Source organism: Diabrotica undecimpunctata, chromosome 6 (assembly GCF_040954645.1).
Source record: "Diabrotica undecimpunctata isolate CICGRU chromosome 6, icDiaUnde3, whole genome shotgun sequence".
Lineage (NCBI taxonomy): Eukaryota > Metazoa > Arthropoda > Insecta > Coleoptera > Chrysomelidae > Diabrotica > Diabrotica undecimpunctata.
The window spans coordinates 16,445,167-16,472,407 of record NC_092808.1 but is presented as its reverse complement, the minus strand read 5'-3'; the positions used below and the strand labels follow the sequence as shown (position 1 = coordinate 16,472,407).

General features: G+C 32.3%; 1 protein-coding gene across 1 annotated transcript in view; it reads left to right on the top strand.

The window, feature by feature from the left end:
• LOC140443191 (patched domain-containing protein 3-like) overlaps positions 1 to 27,241 on the top strand; it is a 104,850-nt gene that overhangs the window by 41,601 nt on the left and 36,008 nt on the right. Inside the window, exons 2-7 of the mRNA XM_072534300.1 lie at positions 252 to 498; positions 655 to 728; positions 5,388 to 5,609; positions 16,982 to 17,153; positions 21,964 to 22,058; positions 25,465 to 25,585. Of these exons, the coding sequence (XP_072390401.1) occupies positions 252 to 498; positions 655 to 728; positions 5,388 to 5,609; positions 16,982 to 17,153; positions 21,964 to 22,058; positions 25,465 to 25,585 (931 nt within the window). The remainder of the gene's footprint in view (positions 1 to 251; positions 499 to 654; positions 729 to 5,387; positions 5,610 to 16,981; positions 17,154 to 21,963; positions 22,059 to 25,464; positions 25,586 to 27,241) is intronic.

The following is a 27,241-nucleotide window of genomic DNA, read 5'->3' as shown; positions in this document are numbered from 1 at the left end:
TTGTTTGTTCTCTTAGTTGACTCAATTAAATTAATAAGTAAATATTTTTGAAACGAAGCGCGTACGGATCTGATTCCTCAGTCTATCGCCAAACTACCACATACCTACCCTTGTGCTGACATGAGCGGCATCGCTGCGCGCCGTAAGACCAACACTGCTTTCTAACTGACGCTGCTATTATAGAATATCTGATAATATGACAAAAACATTTATTCTTCATAATTCTGATTAATTGTATTCTATTTTTTTAGGTTAGGATTATATATTGGACAACACCCAAAAAGAACAATTGTGATATGTTGGATAGTAGTACTTGTAAGCGCTTTAGGATTTATACGGTTTCGCCAAGAAAAGAATCCTCTTAAACTTTGGGTTCCTCCAGATTCATCTTTCGTTAAAGACTCAGAATGGCTTATGAAATCCTTACAAATTGCGTACCAAGAAGAAGTGGTTATGCTTACGGGTGACGATGTACTTACTCCAGAGTACATACAAAGGGTAAGTTTTCGAAAATTGAGATATTTATGACCAGCCGCCACTGTTTTCTGTGTATTTATACACAGAAAACAGTGGCGGCTGGTGAATGGGTGCTACGAGACACCAAACTACAAAAATTATGTACATAATATTTAATATTGATACTATAATTTTTAGTTATACCAACTCGACCAAGAGGTTCGGAATTCGAAGAGTTCTAAAAATTTAACGCTTAAGGACGTATGTTTTTTGTAAGTATTGATTTAATCTATTAAATTTATACTGCTGTTTAATCATGTATTGCATTGATTGGCGCTTTCTATAAAGTTTCATGTAGACTAGCAAATGCTACTTTTTATCTTTTTTTAGTTACCTATGTAATTATTGTTCTTTTATTTATTTTGCTTATAATAACAGTTCTGAAACATGTTCTAAATATTTGTGGTAGTTTCTCTTGTTTTCGGTAGTCTCACTGTGTAAGATATGTGCTTTTACCCATTTTACTATTTTTTCTGAATCCATTCCATCAAAGAGGTTATTGTTACGATAAAGATGACTCAATATTTAAGCTGTAAATGTAAAAACCTGCCTGGTTCCATGTCGTTCGAGAAAGTTCAAAAAAAAGGTCATCAAGATTCTACGGAACTCCAGAACAACGGTTAATAAATATATATATATATATATATATATATATATATATATATATATATATATATATATTGTTATGATTCATTTTATCCGCCAAAGATAAAATTAAAATTACTAAATAGACCATCTAAATAGATTTTCAAGATATCCTGGAGAGTTGTTATACTATGTAAAATTAAAAATAATATTGGTTTGCTCTTAATATATTTCAAATTATAAAACATAATAATTCAAAATATTTCAACTGATAAACTATGAAAGAAATAAAGTCCATTATCTTTGGATTACCTGTAGTAAACAAAATTTAAGATATGCATAAATTATTTTCTTTGTAAAATATATTTGAGTGAACGTAGTGAATTGAACAATACGACCGGGTTTTCCAAATGGACTTGTACAGTGAATAAAGACAATAGGGTAGAATTTAGAAATTATATTTCTCCGTTAGTTTTTAAGAATTTGTAGAAACGATTAACATGTTAATAGTTTTTAGGAAAGTTATAATTGTAGTTAAGGTTGTTGTTTGTTATCTAAATGGGGATGAATATGACGAACTTTGATTGGCAAAGAGTGAAAAAAAGTGGGAGAGATAGATGAATGAGAGTTTAGCTAGATTTTAGAGGAAAAAAAGATCATGAGTTTTTTTCAAAATGTGCAAGGCGAACAGTCGTTGTTCTTTGGCAGTTCCCAAGTGATAGTAAGCATTAGAAGTGAATGTTTGTGAGTTTTCGTGGACTAAGTGTATCCTGACGGAAGCTGATCCAGTAAAATATTGTAAGTCATACTTTTCTACTTATATATTCCAAGAGTCACTGTTCAGGCCGGAACGAGAGATTCAGTTTATCAAGAGGAGAAGAGGCTAGCGTTTTTTTTAACGATACGTGTATCTGAAGGAGATCATTGAAGACGAGAGGCTCGCAATAATTTGTTGTAAGATTGCTGATTACCTAGGGAACTGCTAACAATAGATCGTGTAGGCTACCAGGAACAAGGATTTGGACAACTCATCATCGGAGAGATATTTTTTTCACCATTCGGCAGTTTTTCTTTATCAACAAAGTTTTTTTTATTGCTTCAGGAAAGATAGAAATATTTATCATAAGATATAGAACAACAATTTTGATTTGAAATTTTAATTTATATAGTGTATAACATTAAATTTTGAAGGTTCACATACGTAGAACAAAATTTTTTTGATAATCATTATATGAGATATTTTTGTTTAAGATATTTGAGTGTGGATTTTATTTCAATATATAATTTTCTATCATATATGACTATTATTCCGATATCCCTTAGACCTTACCTATCATATGTAAAGCATAGATATTGATTATTGAATAGATAGGTAAAGCATAGATAAGTTAATTAATTAATTAATTAGCTAATTAATTTCTTGGTGCACCTCTGACTTTTAATATCACATTAATATATATATATATATATATATATATATATATATATATATATATATATATATATATATATATATATATATATATAGAGAAATTTTTATTGTGTAGGTAGTCGGCCTGAATAATTACATCGAGTCGTTGAATTGTAACGCAGAAATAAATTAGTATTGTAAATAAATAATATAGTAGAAATAAAAAAGCAGGATACACCACAAAGATAACAGTTGAAAGCCTGCAAGATGATTCAATAAGAAATCTTTTCCAAAAAAATATAATCAAAAGAAGCAGAAACATATAATATAGAACGTTAGGGAATCAAAGAAAGTTAAGCAAAAATTAAATTAAATATGTTAGACCTCGCTAAGTAAGTTCTTGGTGAAAGAAAGTTACAGTTAAAGAACAAAATAAATGGTTTTTATGGCGAATCAATCTATGATAAATTCATGTACACAAGTGAAAAAAATGTAACGAAACGAAAAACGCTTTCCTGAGATGCTTGTCTCGTATCTTGTATATTACAAATGATCTTCTTCTTTATGTGCCATCTCCTCGAAGGAGGTTGGTAATCATTATGGCTATTCTGATCTTAGATGCTGCCGCTCTGAATAGTTCGATTGCTATGCATCTGTACCATTCCATCAAGTTACGCACCCATGAGATTATTCTCCTTGCTACACTTCTCTTATGTTGTTGTATCTTTTACTACGCATAACATGCCCCAGGTATTGCAGTATTCGTGTCTTGATAGTTTCCAATATTTCCATTCATTTGTTGACTCTTCTCATGACTTCGTTGTTTGTTACATCCTAGGTCCATGATATCTTCAGGATTCTTCTATACACCCACAGTTCAAATGCTTCCAACTTTTTAGTAGTCGACGCGTTAAGTGTCCATACTTCTATCCCGCAAAGCAGAGTCGAGAAAATATAACACCTTGCCAGCCTAATTCTCAAGTCTAATTTCAGTTCTCTTGCACAAAGTACTTTTCTCATGTTATTGAAGTTTGTTCGTGCTTTCTCTATTCGAACTTTGATTTCTTTGGAGTAATCATTTGTGTGGTTAATTATTGTACTAAGATAATTGTAGTTTTCAACTTGTTCTAAAATTTTACCGTTAATTGTCAGGCTTTTATCATTATTTTGGGTTTTTGATATGTTTATTATTTTGAAGCGGTTGGTCAGTAAGTGTGGGATTCCTTATACCCGCAATCGCTCGGTGGAATTTTCGCCATATCTGGCTACCCTCACTTAGTTTATCCTGCAGACCAACGCAGTTGCCCGGGGTGTGGCACGTGGAGCCATAAGTGAGAGTTAATTGTCTTATGAGGACCAGTTATCAAGAACCATCTCCCGTCTATGACGCTAGATGGGGTCGTTCCGATAAAAGGTATTACGCCTATAACACAACTCTACATCCTTACAAATGATATAACGTGTATTACAAACGATATAACACGTTTAAAACTGCTACTTTTCAATGACACAAGTATGTTTTTCAAAACTAAACAGCTTTAACTATAAATTCAACCCGATACCGTCTTCGTGGGTTAATTTTTCGTGACATGTTCCCAAAACTAAAAATCGAAATTTCATGCTATAGATTTTAAAGATTAGTCTCTAGAAATAAAAATTCCACTACGACCGGTCAATGAAAGTGATAAATTTTATTGATCTCATGAGAATCGTAAAAAATGGCAAATATCACGCAACGTTTATTTATTGAACAGATTTATAGAAACTGAATTCATTTGCGGCAAAGTACAAAAATTGCATACGAATGCTGCAGTCTTCATCTTTAAAACACATCTTGACTTTTGTTGATGGGACTCTCTGATCAAAAGATATCTAATTTTTACCGCCGGGTTCCCTCCCTACGAGGTGGAGTTTTCGGGGGAAGCTGTTTAACGTATGAGTGCAAGTTTTGCGTATCTTTTCGGGGTCCTAAAATTGACATTCTCAGCAAAATTCTGCTTGTTCGTATGATTTTTAGAGGTCAACTCTGACGACTGGACTATTTCTTTCCTTGGTTTATTTCTCAAATAATAATGTTTAAGGATGACGTCAACTTTATGCAGCTTTGAAAATTATACTAATGGCTACATCGCGCTATTTGTCATGTATGCCTAAAAAAGGTTATGAGGTTTTATAACTAATGGTTTTTTTAGATCGTAACACCCGATCGTAGACCGTAGATGTTTTAGACATACAATACAAATAGACTGAGTGCTACAATACGGTCGCGTTCCCCCAGTACGACAGAGAAAACTGACGCAAAGCAGTCCCAGCATATCTTTCTACTTTGCCAGGTTTATCGACCACGTGACACAAATGACCAATGAGAAGGTCACGTGGTCGATAAACCGGCTCATTAGAAAGAGATGTAGTGACTGCTTGGCGTCAGTTTTCTCTGTTGCACTGGGGGAACTCGACTGTATCGCATCAGTCAGTCTATTTGTATTATACCTATGTGTATGGTAGCACCCTAATCGGCGAAGGAGTTTACTTATCAGACCACCAGATATCACCCTTGAGATTAATTTATCCATACACTTTCATAAAACTTGTAATGTCTAAAATGTCTTCTAATTTTAGTATCAAATTGTAAGATGTGTCACTTTTTTAATAAAGACGTTAGCTAAAAATGTTGGTGATATTTTTGTGGGGTTATAACTAGTCATCTACCACGTGATTTGTAGTTGTTCGTTCCGACATCTTGCAGGACATTATACACAGTCTTCTTATAGTTCGAAACATACGAGTGAAAGCAACATATTCTTACCATAACCCTTTTAAAATTTAATAAAAACAAGAAAAATATAATAAAGCAATAGACATTTATATATTTTAGGATACCGAAGGTAGAACCGAGTCTTCTAAAATTACTCGACTATAACGATACTCGTGTAGACCCAAGCTCCCAAATGAATCCTGCGTTATACTGCAGCTTTGTCGAATCAATGAGGAAAGAGTGTTATGTCAAAAGTATATTAGATCTATGGGGATTTAAGAAAAAGACAATTATGGCACTTACGAAGGAAGAAATTGTCAATGCCATTAATGTTGAATCTGAGTAAGTACAAGAACCTATATTTTAGTTTTTATGTAAAGGTATTTATTATATTTTGGTGGAATATTTTCCGAATATGTTGAATAATTTAGTGGTGGAATTATTTAAAGGGTTGTCGACAAAGCACTTGAAAAATTACTGGGCGCTATTTTTCAACTGGAATATCTGGAAGTCAATAGAAAAGGCATATCATCTCGTGTGTCTCGAAATTTTTACTGCTTCATGTTTTTTTATTAATATTTAAGCAAAAAAAAAACGGCTTTTCATTCATTTCAATATTGTGACAAAAATACACATTCTAGATAAGAACGTTTAACAGACGACTTTCTTGAAAATACTTTCTCTTTAAAATGAGATTGTCTAATAAAACATGTTTGTAAACAAAAAAGTTATTGCAAATTAAACTTGCGAAAGTAAGCATTTTTTCAATAATTGTTAATAATCATTAAAATAAACAATAAAAACGTTTAAAGTTACTATATTTGAGAAATATGGGTTCGATCGGTTTAGTACTTTTTAAACAATTCTAGGTACAGTACAACCTCGTTTAACCGGACTAACTGGGACCGGAAGCGATCCGGTAAATCGAAAATTCGAATAATCCGGAAATATAATAAGGTTAATAAAACTACATGTGAAATGATAACTTACTATATTCACACCCTATATGATTTACGCGAGCATTAGTTTTTATTTACAAAAAAGTCATTGATCTTCCTTTGTTTTAATTTTGTGTGTCGTTTCAATGCGGCACGATAGCGTAAACGTTTCTCCATCATTATACACACTTTACACTACGTGATTTATCATGTGATTTGTCATATGATTTGGTCATAAAGTGAAATTTACATGTTTACACTGTGTGATTTGTCATAAGTACTGTGATGCGGCTCGTCATAGCTTGTCACAGGAGAATAAGACGGTCCTATTCCGCATGATAAAATCATATGATTTTCGGTAATAATACGGGTATCACCAACATATTTAAATATCGCGCCTTATTCTTATGTCAATTCAGTAACATTTCCTTATCCAGAGACAAGATTATGTATTTATTTTTTGTTTGTTGCATTGATATTGAACCTGTTATCTAATTGTGTCGTATTTTCCTTTATTTTTTATTTAGTTTATTTTATTCTTAATTTAGTATTTGATAGTCTTAGTCATAATTTTAGTTTAGTTTCTTTATTAATTATTTTTAATTTTTTAATTTAATTTAATTCAACACTAAATTTGATATAGCCTGTCCACGATTTCTTTGTAAGAGCCACTTGCAAGCCCAAAGGCGTCTGATATTTTTCTTCTTACTGCTGTACGCTGTACGCAATTGTTGCCGGCGTATTATTATTAAAAGTCGGGAAGCCAATGCAATCAAATATTTATTTTCCATTATAATGGTTTCAAAATCTAATAGTTGATATCTATACTGTGTCTAATATCTAAAAATTTAAAAAACAAAATGAGTTGTGGAATTGATGAAATACCCACTAAAATCCTTAAACTTTGTATAAAGGAGATAGTGAATCCTCTCACTACAATCATAAATAATTCACTAAAATCTGGTGTATTTCCTGAATGCCTGAAAACTGCCATAGTAACACCTGTTTACAAAAAGGGTGATCCTAAATTAATTAATAACTATAGACCAATTAGCCTTCTATGTTCCTTTTCAAAAATCTTAGAAATGACTATGTATAGGCGGATAACAGAATTTTTAACAAAATGTCATATTATTAGTGCAAATCAGCATGGTTATCAACAGGGAAAATCAACTCAGACTGCGATTTTTCAATTTGTCTGGGATATTTTGAAATGTACTGAGATTGGTCATATGGCTTTGAGTCTCTTTTTGGACCTATCAAAGGCATATGACTGTTTAGTGCATGACCTATTATTTGATAAATTGGAGAAATATGGTATACGTGGACCAGCATTGAACTAGTTTAAGTCCTACTTGGCAAATAGGAGACATTTAGTAAAAATACATAAAAACACTGAAATAGGCATCTCATCTGAAAGCACTATCAATATTGGAGTACCACAAGGAAGTGTGATTGGTCCTTTACTGTTTGTGATCTATATCAATGATCTTCATGGTCTAGTGGCTAATACTACTTCCAGCATAACAAATTATGCAGATGATACAAACATTTTAGTCAGTGGTAAAGACATGTCTGTTCTAAGCGTTAATGCTAGTTTAGAGTTCCAGAAAGCTAAAGACTGGTTTTTTATGAATAGGTTGGTTTTAAATCAAAATAAAACAGATCTTCTTTTGTTTAAGACAAATTATGCACATTCAGATATGCCAAACAGTATTATTGTAAATAATGACACTTTAAATATTAGCAGCAGTACCAAATTTTTAGGATTATATATTGACAGTTTTTTATGTTGGGATAAACATGTTGACCAGTTATGTATGTCTTTGAGTAAAGTGATTTACAGCTTTAGAGTTCTAAAAAAATACATGAATAGTAGGTAACTCATTAACAACAGTGTATCATGCTAATTTTGAAGCAAAATTTAGATATGGTCTAATAAATTTTGGCCACAGTAGGGACATAAATAATGTATTTCTGGTTCAGAAAAAAATAATCAGAGTTATGTTTGACTTAAAAAGTAGGGTATCATGTAGAGGGCATTTTAGGAGTAATAATATTTTAACAGTTTACGCTGTATTTATTCAAGAATGCTTACTGTTTCTATATAAGAATAAAATACTCTTTAGGAACTTTGCCGCCTCGCCCTCGTCTGCTTCCTGAGTAGATGTACACGCTGCAATTATTTCGTCATCTGTCATGACACGATAACCTCCCTCGTTGTTGTCTGATAACCAATCATTGACGTCGTCGATATCAACATCGGAACAACCATCAATTCTTGCAAACATGCCTAATAATTCCTCTGCATTAACAGTGGTTTCATCTGATTCACTTGTGTGCGAAGTGCCAGCATTCATTATAAGGCATATGTTTGGCCACAATTTTTTTCCAAGACTTTTGAAGAGTGATTTTTTTTACATGATCCCGAGCGTCTGCAAGCATGTAGATTACGTCTTTAACGTTTATACGCTTTAACAAATCAATCAGGCTCTGTTCGCCTTCTTCAATAACTTTGCTTAAGAGTTCCGTGCTATAAACACGCTTGACAGTTTCCAAGACACCCTGATCCATGGGTTGCAAAATTGCAGTCACATTTGGGGGGAGAAATTTAACTTTTGATATCCCCGTTTATGAGATCTTCTTCTGCAGGATGAGATGGTGCATTGTCCTCAACTTTAGAAGCCAAAGTTTTGCTCGGTAAAACAGTCCTGTTTCGTCCGCATTGTAAATTTGGTCAGGTGACAGGTTCTCAAAAGAAATAATTTTTTGAAATTTGTCCTTACATCTTTCACTACCTGCCTGATCACTAGAAAGGCTTTCGCCAGTGACGGATAATTGTCGGATGCCATGCCGATTTTTGAACCGCTCTAGCCATCCCTGGCTAGCTGTAAAATCTGGATCTGGATTTGGTAAATTTTTGTTTTAGACAAAAAACCGCTTTCTCAGACAAAATCGGCCCAGAAATAGGGACACCACGTTCTCGCTGAGCACTATACCACATAAATAATGCCTCGTCCAACAATTAATTTTTAGCCTTTTTGATAGTTCCTCTACCCTGTAAACTGTCTTTAGATATCATCTTGAAACAAAAGTCTTTAATATTTTTCCGTTTTTTTTTCCAGTCCTACACAGTTGATGTCGCCACACCAAGCTCTGCAGCAAGTTTATTTAAAGGTTCGCCCCTGTGATTCGGTTCGACGCATCTAACTTTTTATCCATTGTAAACACATTTAGTTTCCGTTTCGACGCCATTTCAACGCACACACGCACACGCTAACGCACGAATATCTGATCACAGTGTTACAAAATATACACCGCACCGCACAGTACGATAGCAGAACGATGTCTTCCAGTGGCTAGCACGTGACAGACTGACTGTCTGTCTTTGTGTCCGGGACTCCTGTCGTCCGTGGCGAGGCCTTTGCCGCATGAGTTGGGTGAGGGGTGGGGGTGCGGCGGTCATTGCTCCTCGACTTTCTCTTTCCAGCGTGTTCCTCGACCGTCCGATCACTCAAGGCAACAAATTGGTGACCGGGAAATCGCATTACATACATACAATTATCAAAATTTTTTTTTTATTTTTTCATTCCGGATTGATCCGGATAATCCGGACATCCAGATGAACGAGGTCCGGATTAACGGGATTGTACTGTACTTGTTTATCCTTTTTGAGAAAACAAAGGTCATTTTCAAATGATTGTACCTACGGGTACTTCGTCAATACTTAGAATGGTTTTTTTGGTACGATTCTCTTTACAAGATCTCAAATTTTCATGTTTTTAAAAAAGTATGTTAATTTTTATTTGTTTACTTATAAATATATGATGCAGAATGAAGCACCATTTTTCGCCATTTTTGCTGACACATTCCCCAGAATTTTCTGCAAACGCCTGGCCTATTTAACAAAATTATCTACCATATCGGCAAAAACTTTTATCACTGTAGTTTTTCGTCGTATGCTTAAACCATAATACAAAGAATACCGGTTATAAATAACAAGTTATTCTTTGTATCAAGCACTTAAACGGCCTACACAATTTCCGACAACACCACCCAACTGTCGTGACCGACAACGTTGGGCCCGATGGTTGGTGTTTGCACGCTTGTTGACCATGGTACAATGATGTAGAGGAAAATGCCTAAAACTGGACCCCCATTTTGTTTTTCAATTCATGCGTATGAAAAATAGCAAAAAAAATATTGTAAAAGTACATACCATTTACTTCATAATGTTATAATTCATTTATACTCAACTTTTATTAATAATAATTAAAAATTAATATAAAAAATATGTATTTTCCAAAATCCAGCCTTTGGCGAATTGGGAAAATAGTTTCTAAAAGTGGACCCCTTAAAACTTATTTATAAAGTTGTACGAATAATTGGAAAAAAGTATTAAATAAAAGAAAACATGATCTAATTTCTAAATCGACGTATATTGCAACAATTTCCAATATAAAACATAAAATATACAAAAATATTTAGCACAATTATTAATTTATCTGCAAAAATCGCATATGTAGGCATCCTTATCAGCCCCAGCACAATCCACATGAGCCCACAACGAACACATAATGCACAAGACCCAAAGTTCGCCTTTACAATCTTCCGAATATTTTCTGTAACAAAACATGCACCAAGCGTCATCCTCTTTAGATGGTGACATTCCCGGAATAATGTCCAATTTAGATGTTCCAGAAGAGACACTGATTTCATCTTCGGTGTCTGATTCTCGTTTCTCAAAATTTAGACATTTTTATTCTATCTCTTTCCCTTTTCTAGAAGGTCCTGCTGTCGAACAACCTTTTATGCCGCGGTTGCCTTTGAAACTTTGATCATGTTCTTGCTGTTCAGTTTTCAGGGCTTCTTTAGCTTTTTTAGATTCCATCAACTTGAATTTATAAGGAGAAGCTGTGATGATTGTTGAACTGCAGGCTTTCCGTCCCCTATTAGTGACCTCTTTTTTGATTTTTGGAATAGGAGTGATTTCAAACGGGCTTATCATAGACGATTTTGGACTATGAGGATTATCAAATGTAGATGGTAACACAGGATTACCTTGACCTGCCGAAGATGTTGACGGTTGATTCGGGTCAAACTCTGCATTAACTTGTGATTCATTCATCGTCATAACACATTTTTCACTGATCCTGCCGTTTTTTGCTTTGACATGGATTCGTGGAAAGATGAATCTCGCATTTTGTTTTCAATTTTTCAATTGTTCTCTCATATTTTTTCTTTGAAAAATCACTAAAGGAGGTACGAATGAGCCAGTGGCATTCATACAAGCAACAATCGTTATAAGGGCTCCACGTTCTCGTGATTCAGGGCAGCAATCTGCCTTTTACCTTTAAGGCCTATAATTTTGGGTATTTTAGACTGCACCAGACTAATTCCGCTCTCGTCTACGTTATAGATTCTATCAGGAGTATTTTGCGCATTTTCCTTATTGAACCCAAGAGCCCTGCTATAAATGTTCCAGTGGGCTTTCTTTCTGAGAGTTTTGTTTTGTGCCGTTTAAGAAATAGATTGGCCCACTTTTTACCAGCTATTTCTTCTTTGAATGGATGATTAATGCCATTTCTCTGGGTCATTTGCTCGGCCATTCTTCTTAAATCACTTCTAGTGAGTCCAAAAAACGATGCTTCCATTGCACAACAATATTGGACTAGCTCGTCTTCCAGATTTTTGCCCAATATTGTAGGTCTGCCTCTTTTTGTTTTTGCTATTTCGATAGGCGTACCATACTTATCTTTGCTCAATCTCATCAGCGTTGTCTTAGGCACATTAAATATTTGCTCGCCTTCTTCCACCCCATCTTCTTATTTCGAACTGCATCAATGGCCTTAGTCATTTTAGAAGGACTCCACTTTCTTTGTTCGACCTTCACCATTTAATTGATTTTTAATCTATAACAAAATTGCAAATCATAGAAGTGCGAAGTTGCATAACAGCGAAGTTTTAACGCTAAAAAATAAGGGGTCCGATTTAGGTTTAAGCGACTATAGCATAAATTTTAATAATGTCATAATTTTTTAACCTCACCATTATATGAACTGTATTAGTGAGAAACAATGACCTCAAACCCTATTATTTAAAATAATATATAGATTGAATAGCTTAATTGCTAATATCTCGAAGAAGTAATGAAAAATATAACACAACGTAAAAACTTTCCACACAACCAACACATGTGCAAGACGACTGGCAAGCAATAAGTGACGTAGCCGGCTTGTGCACTTCACCATTGAGTCATGTAACTCTAATATACCATTTGCACTCATTGCCGCAACGATTCAAATTGAAACGTACCAAGAAAGCTAGGGGTTCGCTTTAGGAGAATGGTCCACATTTGGGCACTTTCCTCTATTCATTGTACCATGCTTGTTGACCGACAAAAATAGTTGTCCATTGCGATTCGGTTGGGGAACATCCATAAACTACGTCGTAAAAATGTTGGACTTTTTAATACCTCCTAAAACTTTATTTACAAATGGATGTGATACTTTGAATAATGCTGTGTGCTGGAAGAAGTTAGTTAAAAAATTATATTTATAGAGACAATAGCGACAAATTGAAATTAATTCACCAAACGAAGTCGGTGTATGTGAATCTGTATGTGCACTCATCGCATCCTCCCTTCTGTCGAATCGAATACCATTTATCATGGTACAATGAATACACAAGGTGTGATACATAATGTTCCAAAATCGGTTCGCTTTCGCGCATGACGTAGTCAAGAACGCTTATTCCCGCAACATTTGAATGTAGTTGTATAGGAAAGACTTTTAATTTTAAGTTTTTTTTATATAATTTGGCTAATTTAATTATAGTAATTATAAAGAGATAATAAAATTATGTTATTATAATATTTATCTTTTATAAAACATAGCTATCCTTTATAAGACAAGTTTTAATTATCTTTTATTACACGTAGGTACAGGTTAATTAACTTATACTCCAGAGTTCGATATTTCAGATGTTTAAAAAGATACAGAAAAGAGGTAATGGAGGTACACAAAATTTGTACGTATATATACCTACTGAACTAAACACAAAATCAAAATAAATAATGACAAAGTCAACTTTATTTATATCGAATGAGCTAGCTGGCCATCGAATATGAGTGTAGTGAAGGCACACAATATTGCACAACATTTAAAATGACATTTTTGTAATATTCACACCTAAAATTATCTTGGTATTGTTTATAATAATGATAAAATTGTATATTTTAATAATGATAACATGATTTAACAAAGAAAAATATGTTATTTTGGAAGATACTAAATTGATTTCCTCCGAAACAGTTCTTATTGCAAATTGCATAGCAGGCTGAGGCTAGTTTCTTACTTAACAAATCTATATGAAAAAACCATTTAAGGTTTCATGACTAATAATTAATAAAAATAAAGATTTAGACTTACGTCGTTGACCTAGAAGTAGTAAGAAGCTGCTCAAAATACTTGTTGGACTCTCTGTGTTCGCCTTCTTGTACGCGTTTCTTTTGGTTGGTTAAAAGGGTAGCCGATGTTGATTTAGGCAAATAAAGACTAGGTACTGCCTCAGGTTTGAGTTTTAGACCCTTTTTAGAAACGTAATTTAAAAGTTCCTGTTGTAGATTTCTTTGGTAATCTTCAGTTTTAAAATGTGTATAACAAATTCTTGCAGTATTACAATTAAAATTATCCTTTCTACAACAAGATATAATCCACAGTTTTCTGGTCACACTATCTTTAGGAAATGTATGAAACCTAAAGATTTTATCTTCATTGTCACTATTGCAACAAGCAATTGCACAGCGTACTTTGAAAAAGGTACAAAACCAGATATACAATGGCAAATAAAAACTTTCAGTTTTACAAAAAATACTATACAGTATAAATAAATAGTAACTAAACACCATTTTTGTATAAAGACACATATATAAGCATAAATCTAAATTATTTTTCTATTATAAAATACATGACTCAGTCAGTATTGAGTTACTTTAAAATATATTTATTATCTCATAACTTGCAATTTGCAATAGTCACCATTGATAACCGATATTATTGTTGAACTTTTGTTTTTATACAAGCTTTCTGTCTTGCCGGTGTAAAGTCGTCTGAAGTCGATATTTATTGTGTTTTGCATTTGAACTAATTTATGTCTTATTTTCATATTATTATATTGTTTGATAAGTAAATTTTGCATATATTAATCGGTAGGTTATAGTAATGTGTATATTTTTTATTTTACTAAATTTCATTATAACTCATCTAAAATACCATATTGAATTGTAAAACAGATTTTTCTCTATTGTACTCTATTTTGTTTTTATTTCAGTAAAACTGCTTGGAAGTGAGTGACAATGAATCAGAATAAGCAAATCTACTACTATTTACCTATTCACAGTATTTCCTCTGCAGAAAATTTTTAAATTTCAAGGGATTTGCATACAAAAAGAGTACTTATATTATCAGTATTATGTATGAAAACAAAAATAAATATTTCGCCTGAATCTCTAGGAGAAGTAAAGGTTTTACTCTACTGAAAATATATTTTTTATTCAATTATAACCAAAACAAAACATTTAAAAAAAAATTAGATCACTTTTTAACCATAATTTCAAAATTAATGTGTACGTTAAGCTGTAATAATGGGTTCGAGGTGGTTCAGGCGATCTTAACTACGTCACACTCCTGGGCCAGCTGTCAAATGTCATGCGCAATATCATACCTCATTGTACCATGACCATTTACCATTGTAATAAGCAAAGTACCCCCCTCCCTCTTCTCTACGACGTAGTTTATGGATGTTCCCTTTGGTAATGGAGAAGTCGGCTGTCGGAATGTCGCGGTTGTACATGCAAATTGGTCGGAACGACCGTTGGGTCTATTATTTTTGCCGGTCAATAAGCCTACACACACACCAACCATTGCGTCAGGCCAGGATTTTCACAGTAGTTAAGAGGTCTTGTCGGGACGTGTGTAGGCTGTCGACACGATATTTTCTTGGCAGTACCTGTGAAACTAATAAATTGATTTTTTGTTCGATCCAATGACAAATGAGTTTTCACTCCTGTAATTTAAGAAAATGTCTCTTGTATAAAACTCGTCGTTTTTAAACAGATAAGCTTGATAAGTCATTTTTTGCTATTTTTAGTTTTTAAAAATACATAGTTGAGTTCGCATGTTATAAATACAGAGCAAAAATTTACCTATTTATACTAAATTTATTTAACAAGCTTGTTTTTAACTAACAATGTATGAATATGCAAAATATGCATTGACCTTTTGCACTGTTGTAATTAGTTGTTTACAACACTGTAACAATCATTATGAACACTGTGTAAAATTCAAATGTTGTACTAAAGTACAAAAATATACGTCAAATGCGTTATTCATTTTTTTTTATTTTTTGCGATAGTTCTAAAAATTATCATTTAGAACTATTGTTATTTTTAATTAATTTTTTTATTAAACTTATATAGCATTATAAGGAATGATATATAAAAATGAAAGAGTATCATAAATACAATATTTCTAAAAAATACAATATAGTGCGACCCATTTAAAAAAATTTAGAAAATCGTAATTTTGTTTTGTAGTTTACCCTGTATACAAACTTTAGTCAATGATTTCAATTTAACTTAATTTAAAAGCTACAATATATTGTTTACCTTACTATATAAAATAAATAATTGATTATACATTACTTCTTTATATACATGGTGTTGATTTCATAGAGATTTCGAAATAAAAATGGTAATAACTTGTTAAATACGCTGTATAGTAATGCAAAGCCAAATATTATAAGAACAAGAATTATGAGAGAAATATAAATATGAAAAAATATATAGGGTGTCTCATTTAAAGAATTCTATGTTTGCTATACTACGTATTTATTAATCACCCTGTAGACTTCCAAATATTTTCCAAGTATGGAGAATATCATTGCCTACATTTTTTCTAAATAAGTTTTTTGGATATCTTGTACCACAATGGAATTATCGACCGATGTAGCACTAAACAGTCATCCTATATATATATATATATATATATATATATATATATATATATATATATATAGATACATATATATATATATATATATATATATATATATATATATATATATATATATATATATATATATATATATTCAAAATTCTAAATTTAATAACACCACGTAATCGTGTTAAAATGTCGGGACTGCGATCTGCGGCTTAAATTGAAATTACAATTATTTTTGGAGTTCGATATTTCGTTGATTCTTTTATTTTTTTAACTTAATCAGGAGTATACTAGAAAATTAACTAACAATTAGATACACACATAACATTATAACATTCAACAATGTTATAACTTACGAAATGCTGTATTTTCGTTTACGAAACAAATTTTATTGGAGAGACACACGTTGTTCTACGAACGTAAAGAGTGGCACTGATTTTGGTCTATTTTTTTCACATATGTCATTAGGGCCAACCATTTTTATTATCGACCGAGATGTTAGATATTTTTATGTTATCAGAATTTTAAAATATTACAATACATGTCGCTTAACTTGAATGTGTCTGTCAATGAATCGCCTTTTTGTTTTTGTTTCCATTCCATTTAGCACAATATATGTACCACGCATCTTTAACGATTTGACCTATTGTAAATCATAGGACTTTTTTTTGAAACGCCACTGCTTTGTTAAGTTACACTTACTGTTCCAAGAAATTTTCGCCACTGCATTTGAAACCCACTATAAAAATTATTATTAAAGTAATTATTATTCTAGTGAATTCTTTGGAAAACTAAAAAGCCATAAAGATCTCCTTGGAATGGTTGAAAAAAACGAAACTGGACATATCGTTGGAGCTAAAGCTTTATACAATTATTGGTATTTGACAAAAAACTTTTCGGCTATCGATATGGATAAAGTTGGAAATATGGCAGGTACCGGTGATTGGGTAAGTAAATAATTATTTTCTTCAAACGTCAAATAATGATGACACTACTTATCTAACTTGATCCTGTCAAAGTTTGATGTCTCCGCCGGCAGCAGTTTTTTTCCCATATCTTTACCACAGACCACTAATAACTAGACATTTCACGCAGGTAGCTCAAGGTCAAACTAAACTAAATGTCATTTGTAGTACCGATACAAATCTTAAGATGTCGCTATACTCTGTCTATAGTCTATACTCTGCAGTTTAGGTTTAGAACCAAACTAAAAATTATAACTGTCAATCGCAAATTGTCAGTAGCTGATTAGCGTCAATATAATCAGATTTCGGATGGTTATTATTCGTCTAAATTGTTTGATTTAATGGTTATTATTGCAAAAAAATCAAACTAAACTTGGTTTAATATCTCTGGGTTATTGTTAGCATCAACCTCAAATTAGTTTGTGTTTTAAATGTTCCTGGACTTCAAATAATATTTTGCAGATCAATAATAATTAGTTAAATATAGTTTTTCACAATAAATGTTGTATCCTACAATGTATCAATGCATCAACAATTAGACATGCCTTTCCAAATTCTGCTAAAGAGATTATACGATTTAGGAAGTGGCTTAGTGTTTTAAATAATCCTAATTTTGATATGATGAATTCCACAATTCCACTACAGTTTTTAAAACAAAACGAATATGCCACAGCCACTTTGAAGATAAGTTTGCTTTTACAAGGAGTCATAGCTTGTACCAAAATGCAATTCCCGAGAACAAATAGCTGATTGATTTTAGATTCCTGCTCTAATCTACATCCCAGAAGTATTTCAATGTTGTACGCGGAAGCAAATGTAACAGAAAGTAAGTAACCCTGTAATTAATAAAAAGTATGTAAAAAGTAATTAATAAAAATTATTTTATTTGAAGTGAATCATGGTATAAATTATTATATTAACTTTTTATTTTAGTTAAAAGTTCTTCAACAAGTAGAGATGCACAATCTACAATCTATGTACAAGTAACTAAAGTATTTGTATAAATATATATTTCAGTATCACATGCAGCAACTAAAACTATGCAATTTATTTAAATTTTGCAATTTGTGTATTTTATTATCTTTTATTTTGTGATATTTACGATTTAAATTTTGTTGTTATTTTTCTGACTTTTTGTAAGCTTTGTCCATAAAATTGTACAATTCTCAGTAGTAATAAAGCATATTTCTATTGTATTCTAAATTTATGTATGTACAAAGTTGTTTTATATGTATTAAATAAATAAATAAATTATTTTTTGCCTTATTTTTTCGTAAATGGTATCGTGTATATTTTAATTAAAAAATAATTTGCACATTTTAAAATTTTAAATGCAATTTTTTTTTTAAATACCAAATTATATTTAAATATTTTAAGCTTTATATAAATTTTCCCACCAAAATTAAATTTTGAAATTCCCGCGTAATTTCCTGCTTGAATTAGTTCCGATACAAATCTCTTGGAGCGCTGAATTTCATATCTAACTAAAGTATTGTCGTGAAGCATCTAGAGGTAGGTGATCTGTGATCTTTACGGCGGAGGGAAAAATGTTGTCATGGCAACAATATGGAACATGTCACAAAGCAACAATACAAATGTCATTAACAACAATTAAACATCATTTTTATTTATAGTAATATTAAAAGTACAATTAGTTAATGAGGCATTTTCAAAATTGAAACCGTGCAAAAATGTCCCCGACTCTTGATACGCATTGGTAATTGTTGATGATACTGATGGTCAAAAACAACTTTCAGCAATCATTCTCGATGTTGGCGAATCATGAGGGTTTAAAATTTTTTTAGCATTATCGTTCTTATTTCTTATTGAATCCTCTATATATCCTTCGGCAACCGTGCTTGATTTCCAGCCCCCATGTCGTTTGAGGCATTCTAGATTTCCGCCTCCATCAATTAAAAGTGTTGCTGAAGTTCGTCGTAAAGAGTGACCCGTGTATGCGCTTGCATCGTTTAAATTTAAATAACTAGCTACTTTTTGGACTACTGCGCTGATCGAATGTATTCCCATGACGCTTCGGTAACACTTTCCATTTTGGTACTTGATAAAAAATCGGTTTTCTGTGAAATTTTCAGGCCGCAGTGATGCATACTTTTTATACAGTTTAATGTAGTTTTGACCAATTATCGTAAAAGATCTAATTTGTCGTGTTTTACTGTCTGTGATTTTGTTAATTATTACATTTTCTTTATCCTCAATGTCCAAAGTCTTCATTTTTACCATTTCGTCGCATCGACAGGCGCCGGTAACCCCAATTAACAAAACAATCTGAAATATTTTTATAATTTAGTAGAGTATACTACATGCTTTGCAATATAATTTTTTTTACCTTTAATCCTAAATACAACTTATCTGGCGCTTCAAACAAAAATTTATCAAACTCGTCTTTAGTGAAAACTTTAGACTTCTTTGCAGTATATCCTTCGCTTGTTTTTTTCAGAAAGGCACGTAACTTTAAAAATTTGCTTATATCCACATTTTTTCTAATAACTAACTCGGATTTTATCATAGAGTATCGTGACTACATTGTAGAAGATTTACATTTATTTTCATTTTCCATTATATTAAAATATGCCAGTAAAACGTCTTCGGTAACTTGAAGTACTCCTCTTGTATCGCACCACTCTTGGAAGTGCTTGTACGCTAACCGATACTTTATTCCGGACTTGGAGGGCCCCAAACGTGCTACTGCATCATTAGCCGCGGACTCAATTTCGATTAGGTTTTCCATTTTCGCACTAAATTTGCGCTTGCGGTTGCAACAACAATAAGCTGTCTTTAATAATTGCCTCACTTCGTTCGGCGCGTAATATCAGGCGCGTCAAGAAAAGTCATGCTTCTCCGCCTCATAAAGTAATATACTATTTCTCACATACCACAAAATATCACTAAAATAGATATATTTTAGTACCATTTATTAATTTAAAAACTTATCATTCTATAATCTGTAAGCTTTAGCTGAAGCCGTCGTTGACCACACTTAAAAAACATTAAAAAAATATTATTTGACAGTAAATTTAATCATTATATAAACTAGATAAGATGTTTAAAAATAATATTTGTATTTATATGAAATTCTTTTAAAACGAGAATTATTAATTACAACCGTTATGAATCGAATCTTTTAGTGACATTTTACTCTAGAGAAATACAAATATTACAACGTCGGTACCTATAGAAGCTTCGCTTCAAAAATGACGAGAGGCTAATTCGCCCAAGTGATGCCGACGTTGCCAAATGGTGATGTGTTGGTCTTTTGTCAGTCACAACCGCAAGGTAATATAAAATGTGAAGGTATGCCATTTAATTTGAAAAAAAAAACAGACTTTGAAAACTGGAAATGAGAAATCGAAATTACAAACAATTGCTCTGACATTTTAAAAATTAAATGTAATAGTACCACAGTAGCAATACTTTATTTTAATTGTATTAAAAGTAAATCAAATATGTTAAAATATTTCACTGAATAGTTAAATATTCATAGATTTATTCTTTATAGGTTATGTCCCAAAAAATACAACAAAGATCTAGATTACAAAAGGGTCAAGCATCACGTAAGATAGCAATTCATGTACAAGTACAATTAAAATAATTATAGAAAACAACACAATTCTTGTAGAATGGCAAAAACATCATTTTGGTCATACCAAAGAATTTCGTTAGTCATACTTTTGATTCACAACATAAATTAAAAAAGGAAGATAAGAACATAATAGGTTCAAAGCTAAAAATCGGAGTCCCACAGCAAAGGTAAAAAAATTGTCTTTCTTTTTCTTTCTGACTTACAAAATTCTCTCCGAGTGTATTAAACATTTATTTCTGGTCGTTTTAGAATTCTAGAAACTAAAAATACATATTGATTCACAAATCAGATTTTTTCCATAAAAAAGAAGAGAGTGCAAGTAAACTCCAGTCTTATTCCAGTCTTATGAGATCTAATAGACAAGTACTCAGCGATATTAAAGAAAATTTATAACATTCCAATGAAGAATCATGTTTTATATTTAAATCTATATAGCCATCACGACATGAGTATCAATATTAAATATATATACATTTTCTAAAATGTCGAATTTTTATTGTGTTGCAACTTGAAAATTAAAATTTATTAAATAGAAATGTGTAGTTTTTATGTACGAATATTGTAATTTAATATACTAATAAAATTTTGCAACAGTTGCTTTAAAATAATAAAAAAATGTATAATTCATTCTAGAGTCAAACAGAAACGTTAGGAAAATATTGACCTCTTCCTTATAATAACAAATAATAACATCGTAACCGTCAATATAAAACTTTTACAAGTGAAGTTTTGTTTTAAATAAAGTATGTATTCCTTGCTAATAACGAATCAAATACTCAAAGTATTTATTTCTTTTAAAAAATAACTACAAAAATATTTCATTCATTTGTTAATAACATGGAAGACTTTATTCAAAACAAATCATTGTTTTGAATAAAGTCTTCATAAAAAATTTTCATTTTGATGGTTACGATGTGTTTCCCGAAAGAGGATTATTACGCCTCCATTATTTAAAAATCGCGCTAAAATCTAGGTAAAGAAAATCTGGCAACGTCGGCACTGCTTGGGTTAATTAGCTTCTCGTCAAAAATGTGGCTTATTCTACCTGAATCGTATTTTAGACATCTCTTTACCATGAATCAGCAGTTCCGACCTCTCAATCATCACTATTAGGATAGTTTAAAATGTTTTAATGTGCTTTATATAGTAATTATTGCCTTTCCTTCCTATTGATTTATACTAAGTTTTTAGGCAACAGAAGAAGCCGTAGATTGGGAAGGTTTATTCCTAGAAATATTGGAAAAATTTAGCCAATCAAAAGAAACGTTTTACTACGCAGGTAGAAGGTAAGTGTGATAAGGATCGATTGTCCTTTACTTATAATAAAATAAACACTCAAGGTGCCGAATGAAAAGCCCTCAATTAGCGGATCAATTTAGGAGTATTCTCCAATTTTGCTAACTCAAAAATTGTTCGGATCTCGATTTGATCTTTCTAATTGCACACAGTGGCGGATCCAGGGGAGGTCACTGGGGGTCATGACCCCCAAATATCAATCAAATAATGCTAAAAAAATTATTTAAAATCCATCAACCCTATAAGCAGGAAGTCAAGAGTTGATTCAAACTAATTTATTCTAGGGGTAAGTGTAGAATTATGCGGAAGCTTTTTAAATTGCTCTTTAAAAAATCAGCAATTCTGGATACAGTAATACCTCGACTAACGCTACCCCGACTTCCGCGAATTCACAGTTACGCGATTTTCAAATTTTGTCAACTCGTCATTTGAGATTTGAGTGCCAGAAAATCGTTCGTTAACGATGAGATAGAATTACCGCCCACACATTATTGCTCATTCAATGTACATGACATGACTTTTCGCACGAAATCAGCACATTTTTATTTTGTATTAGGTATTTCTTATCTTCAGTTTTGTCTACGAATTGATTGTTGGCAATTTGAATATGTATTATAATTGTTGAGACTGTGTGCTACATTTTATAATTTATCTATAATAAATATCAAAGTGAATATAGTTGTTACATCAGCTCTGATACGTTAGTGAATTCAAATAAAGAAACTGGGGGCTGCTGCCCAAGGTATTTGTGAAACTCGTTGGGTTGAAAGGCATGAAGGTCATCTTCAGTTCCAGGGCGAATCAATCATCAAAATATACAACGCTGTTGAAACAATTTCTACGTGGAAGGACAGTAAAATGTCAGCTGATGCATTTTTATTAATGCAAACTATTAGGAGCCCAGAATTTCTCATTTCAGTAGTTTGTCTTAGTGATATTTTAGGTACAACTATATCACTTAGTCGTCTTCTTCAGTCACCAAAATTAGATTTCAAGAAGGCTACTGAGGCCATAATAGACACTAAACGCATTCTTCAAAATAAAAGATCCAATGCTGAATCTGTTTTTAGCAAACTTTACTATGAAGTAAAGGAAATAGCTGAACAACTAGACATTGCATTGCAGATGCCTCGTATAGTTTCTCGTCAAACCTGTCGTCAAAACCAATCTGCTAACTTTTGCGAAGAATGTTTCGGAAAATCTATTTATTTACCCCTTTTAGACAATATCTTAACTGATTTAGAAGAACGACTTTCACCGAAAGTTATTAATCTATTTAATCTTCGAGTTGTTTTACTTGAAACTGATACCACACCAGAAGATAAATTTGCATTAAAAAAAATTGTTGACACCTTCCAGGATATTATTGGACCATTTACTGCATATTCCACCGTAGATCAAGAGTTTTCACTGTGGATTCAAACGTGGAAAAGAGTCGTGCAAATTGAAGGAAAACTTCCTGATTATATTTTAGAAGTATTAAAAAACAGCGATATTCATATGTATCCAAATATCAGAATATTTCTGTAAATATTAATTACATTGCCAGTCAGGACAGCAACAGCAGAGCGTAGTTTTTCTACGCTTAAGCGTCTAAATACTTGGCTTAGAAATAGAACTTCAGAGGAAATGTCAGAGGAAAAGTTAACTGGTTTAGCACTTATCAATGTGCATCCTGAAATTTCTCTAGATTCTTTGCCGGCTGTTGCTGACAATTCGTGAGAAAAATTTCAATACCAAGTAAAAAAATATTTTACTCACTTGTAGCCTAATGTGTAGCCTAATATGCCTAATTATAGAAATAACTATTCTTAAATTATATCATGTTTTTTGTTGAATAAATTAATTTAAAATATAATGCTGTTTACACTGCTTCTTAAGGTTCCTTCTTCATTACGGAAGGGTGGCTATAATTACAGCAAATTGCTCTCTATCTTGAGCTGTTCTTAGTATCGAATGCGTGTCCATGCTTGTCCAGTCTCTTACATTCTTCAGCCAGGAGCATTTTCTTCTTCTTCGACCTCTTTTTCCTTCTACTTTCCCTTCCATTGTGAGTCTTAGAAAGTTATATTTTTCTCCTCTGTAAATATATCCTAGATAACTCGTTTTTCTGTTGTTTACAATATTTAGGAGTTCTCTTTTAGTCCACATTCTTCTCAGCACATCGTTGTTGGTCACGTGCTCTGTCATGTGCTTCAGCATTCTTCGAAAAATACACATTTCAAAGGCTTCTATATCGCTCATACTTGTAATTCCGAGAGTCCATGTTTCCACTCCGTATAGCAATAAGGAATAAATGAATACATGAACGAATAAATGAATGTTTACAAATTGATATCGGATATCTAAATAAGATAGATTTTATTAAGAATGTTAAATACATTCATTAATGTTTACACTTAAATTGAGTTATTGCATTTAAATTACTTAACTTTGGTTTATACTTATTTATCCTTGGTTTGTTCTTGATTTTGTAGCCATAGGATAGGTGGGTTTAAATTGACAGTCCTAGATTTTTCAATATTTATATTTTAATAACTTTCCTTTGGTTTAATAGTCTTGTACACTTGATTTTACTGTCAGAGTATGTGGGTTTAAATTATTTTTTTTTGGTTTAAGTTTAAAACCTTTTAATGTTGTACTCTTCTTTGCACCCGTAGGGTATTTGGGTTTTATTAACTTCTCATTGGCTTAATATATCGCTTAAAATAATTATTGGGAAAATGGCTTACAAATCATATCAATAGTAAAGGTGCAAAAATATAAATCCTCTATCAAAATTACTCTCAAGACCCATGATCCCCCCCCCCCCAATAAACATTTCTTAATCCGCCACTGGTTGCACATAGCCTATGTGGAACCAGAGATAGAGAGTGAGACAGAAAGTAAACACTTATCTAAGGAACTGTTTAAATAGAAGTTGCATCTGTTCAATTATTTGAACACATATGGGAGCTCTATTGCAATAATTTTCAGTATGTTCAAAAGACTGACAAGTTTTACGCTGTCGTAGTAATTTAATATTTTTATTTGCCTCTACGGTAACAGCTGCATTGCAGACTGTTTTAATGTTATATATTTTATTTTTGAGCTTATAGATGAACCTCACAAAAAAGAAATATACATTATATATTTACATTGCATGCTGGTTGGGATTGCAAGGAATCCAAACCGACATGAAGCAGTAGAAAACCTTGATGTAGGTTTCGGTGCCATAGAGAAATACCTGGAAATGAATAAACTAATAGATTGTAGAAGTGCTTCAAAAATTAGCTCAAATGCACGCCAAAGTGATTTTCACGGAGAGTATTTTGAAAAAAACTTAACTAGTTTTGTCATTTATAGTTAATAACATACTTAATTATAAGTCAATTTATTAAATTTTTCTCTTTTTAGTTTCGGTGATATAAGCAATGCAGCTTTATTCCAAGATATGGACTTAATCGTCTTTGGAGTCACAATTATGATACTTTATGTTCAACTAGTTATATCCAAATTTAATTTTGTTGAAATGAGAGTAAGTATTATTAACAAAAAAAATTCTGTGTGTTGAGAATTTTACACAATAAGTTGAATGTACATTGTTAGTTATTTAGAAGTATTATAATTCAACCTTTTTATTCCGCTATAGTGTTTGCCAGTGAAAAGGATATAACGGTTTAATTTATTAGTTTTATTCAACGTATTATTTCGACACAGTTAAAAATATAAAATAACCTTTACTTTGTATAAAACAAACTTTTAGTTAACCCTTTCATTACTGATTTCATTGCAGCTAAATAAAACTGTTTAAAATGACTTTAATGATATTTTGATACCTAGAGACCTCACAAAGAGATTGATTTTTTTACATTGTTGCGTGTGCTTATATCCTTAGAAATGACATGGGACATATATGTCCCATTAGTGTTGAATGTTGAATGACGGGATAAATAAATCCCGTCAATAAAAAAACAAACAAAATAAAAAAAAAGTACATTACACAAAAAAAAACATTACTTCTTATGAATGATGTGGTAAAAAACAATTTTTGTATAGAGGCGCATTGCACGCTGTACTAATAGTCGTAGTTCGAGTTTCTGATTTATTTTGTGGACATCTAAAGCACTTTCTCTTAGTAGGTATTTGTTGTGGCAAATGACCTCCAACGTTGATCATCTGTTTCTGTCGTTTAGATTGTCATCGAATGCGATAGTCTGTGGACTAGTACGCATTTCGATGCGCATCACCCCGCCTCGAATTTTCCCATTGGCTCTTGACCTGGAAATCCCTATTTATCGCTCGAACGGCGCATATAAATATTGGCGATTTTCAGGTCAGCCAGGTCAGTCCCTTACGGGCTCTCCGAGAGCTTAGTGCTCTCGGGGCTCTGCTTCCTGCATTTATTTACCATACTCTGTGGCTGAGAATTGTTTCAACTTAACTTGGTGTTTTATTTCGACGAAGAAATTGTCATGTAAGAAATATCTTGCCTTTTTCAAGGCAAGACACCGAAGATAAATATTTTCCAAGTCCATAACCCGAAAATGGACTTAAGTAGGGGAGCCCTCGACAGTATATTCGAAGCCCTGTACAGAGCACCCGGAGACAACAGAAGGTGGTTAGACCCTTATTTGTTCCCCCGAGGTGACAAGATCGGTTCCAGAACGGTCACTTATTCGTCTGTTTACATTTGATTTCGATCTTCCTAATTCAATTAGCTGTTCTGCTAGTGGTACCAGATAATTCAAAAGTGAAAATTTTGCATTATCTTGTTGTACGCTTACTTTATGCAAATCCTTGTAAATCATCCAATAATTTACAATAGCGTACATTACTAATCTATAAAAAACTTTTCTCCAACATTTCGCAGATTTTCGGTCCATATCATATGTGCTAACGTTTTTTTAGGCGAGATCTACTCCTCCCATAAAATTATTGTCTAAAATAATTGCTTCTGGACAAGTGAACTCGGCTTTTTCTCTAGTTTTAAGCTTTCTGTTGATAATTCCAACAATTTTACTGTGACAATTTGACATCAGCATCACTTCTTTCGTATCTTTCCATTTACTCGCTAAAATTCCTTCGGACGAAACTAAAAACTACATATCTCCCCTTAACATTTTGTTATTTTCGAATTTGAAAAATCTATCAAAGCATAGAGACACATCTGGTGACTATATGGTGTTAACTA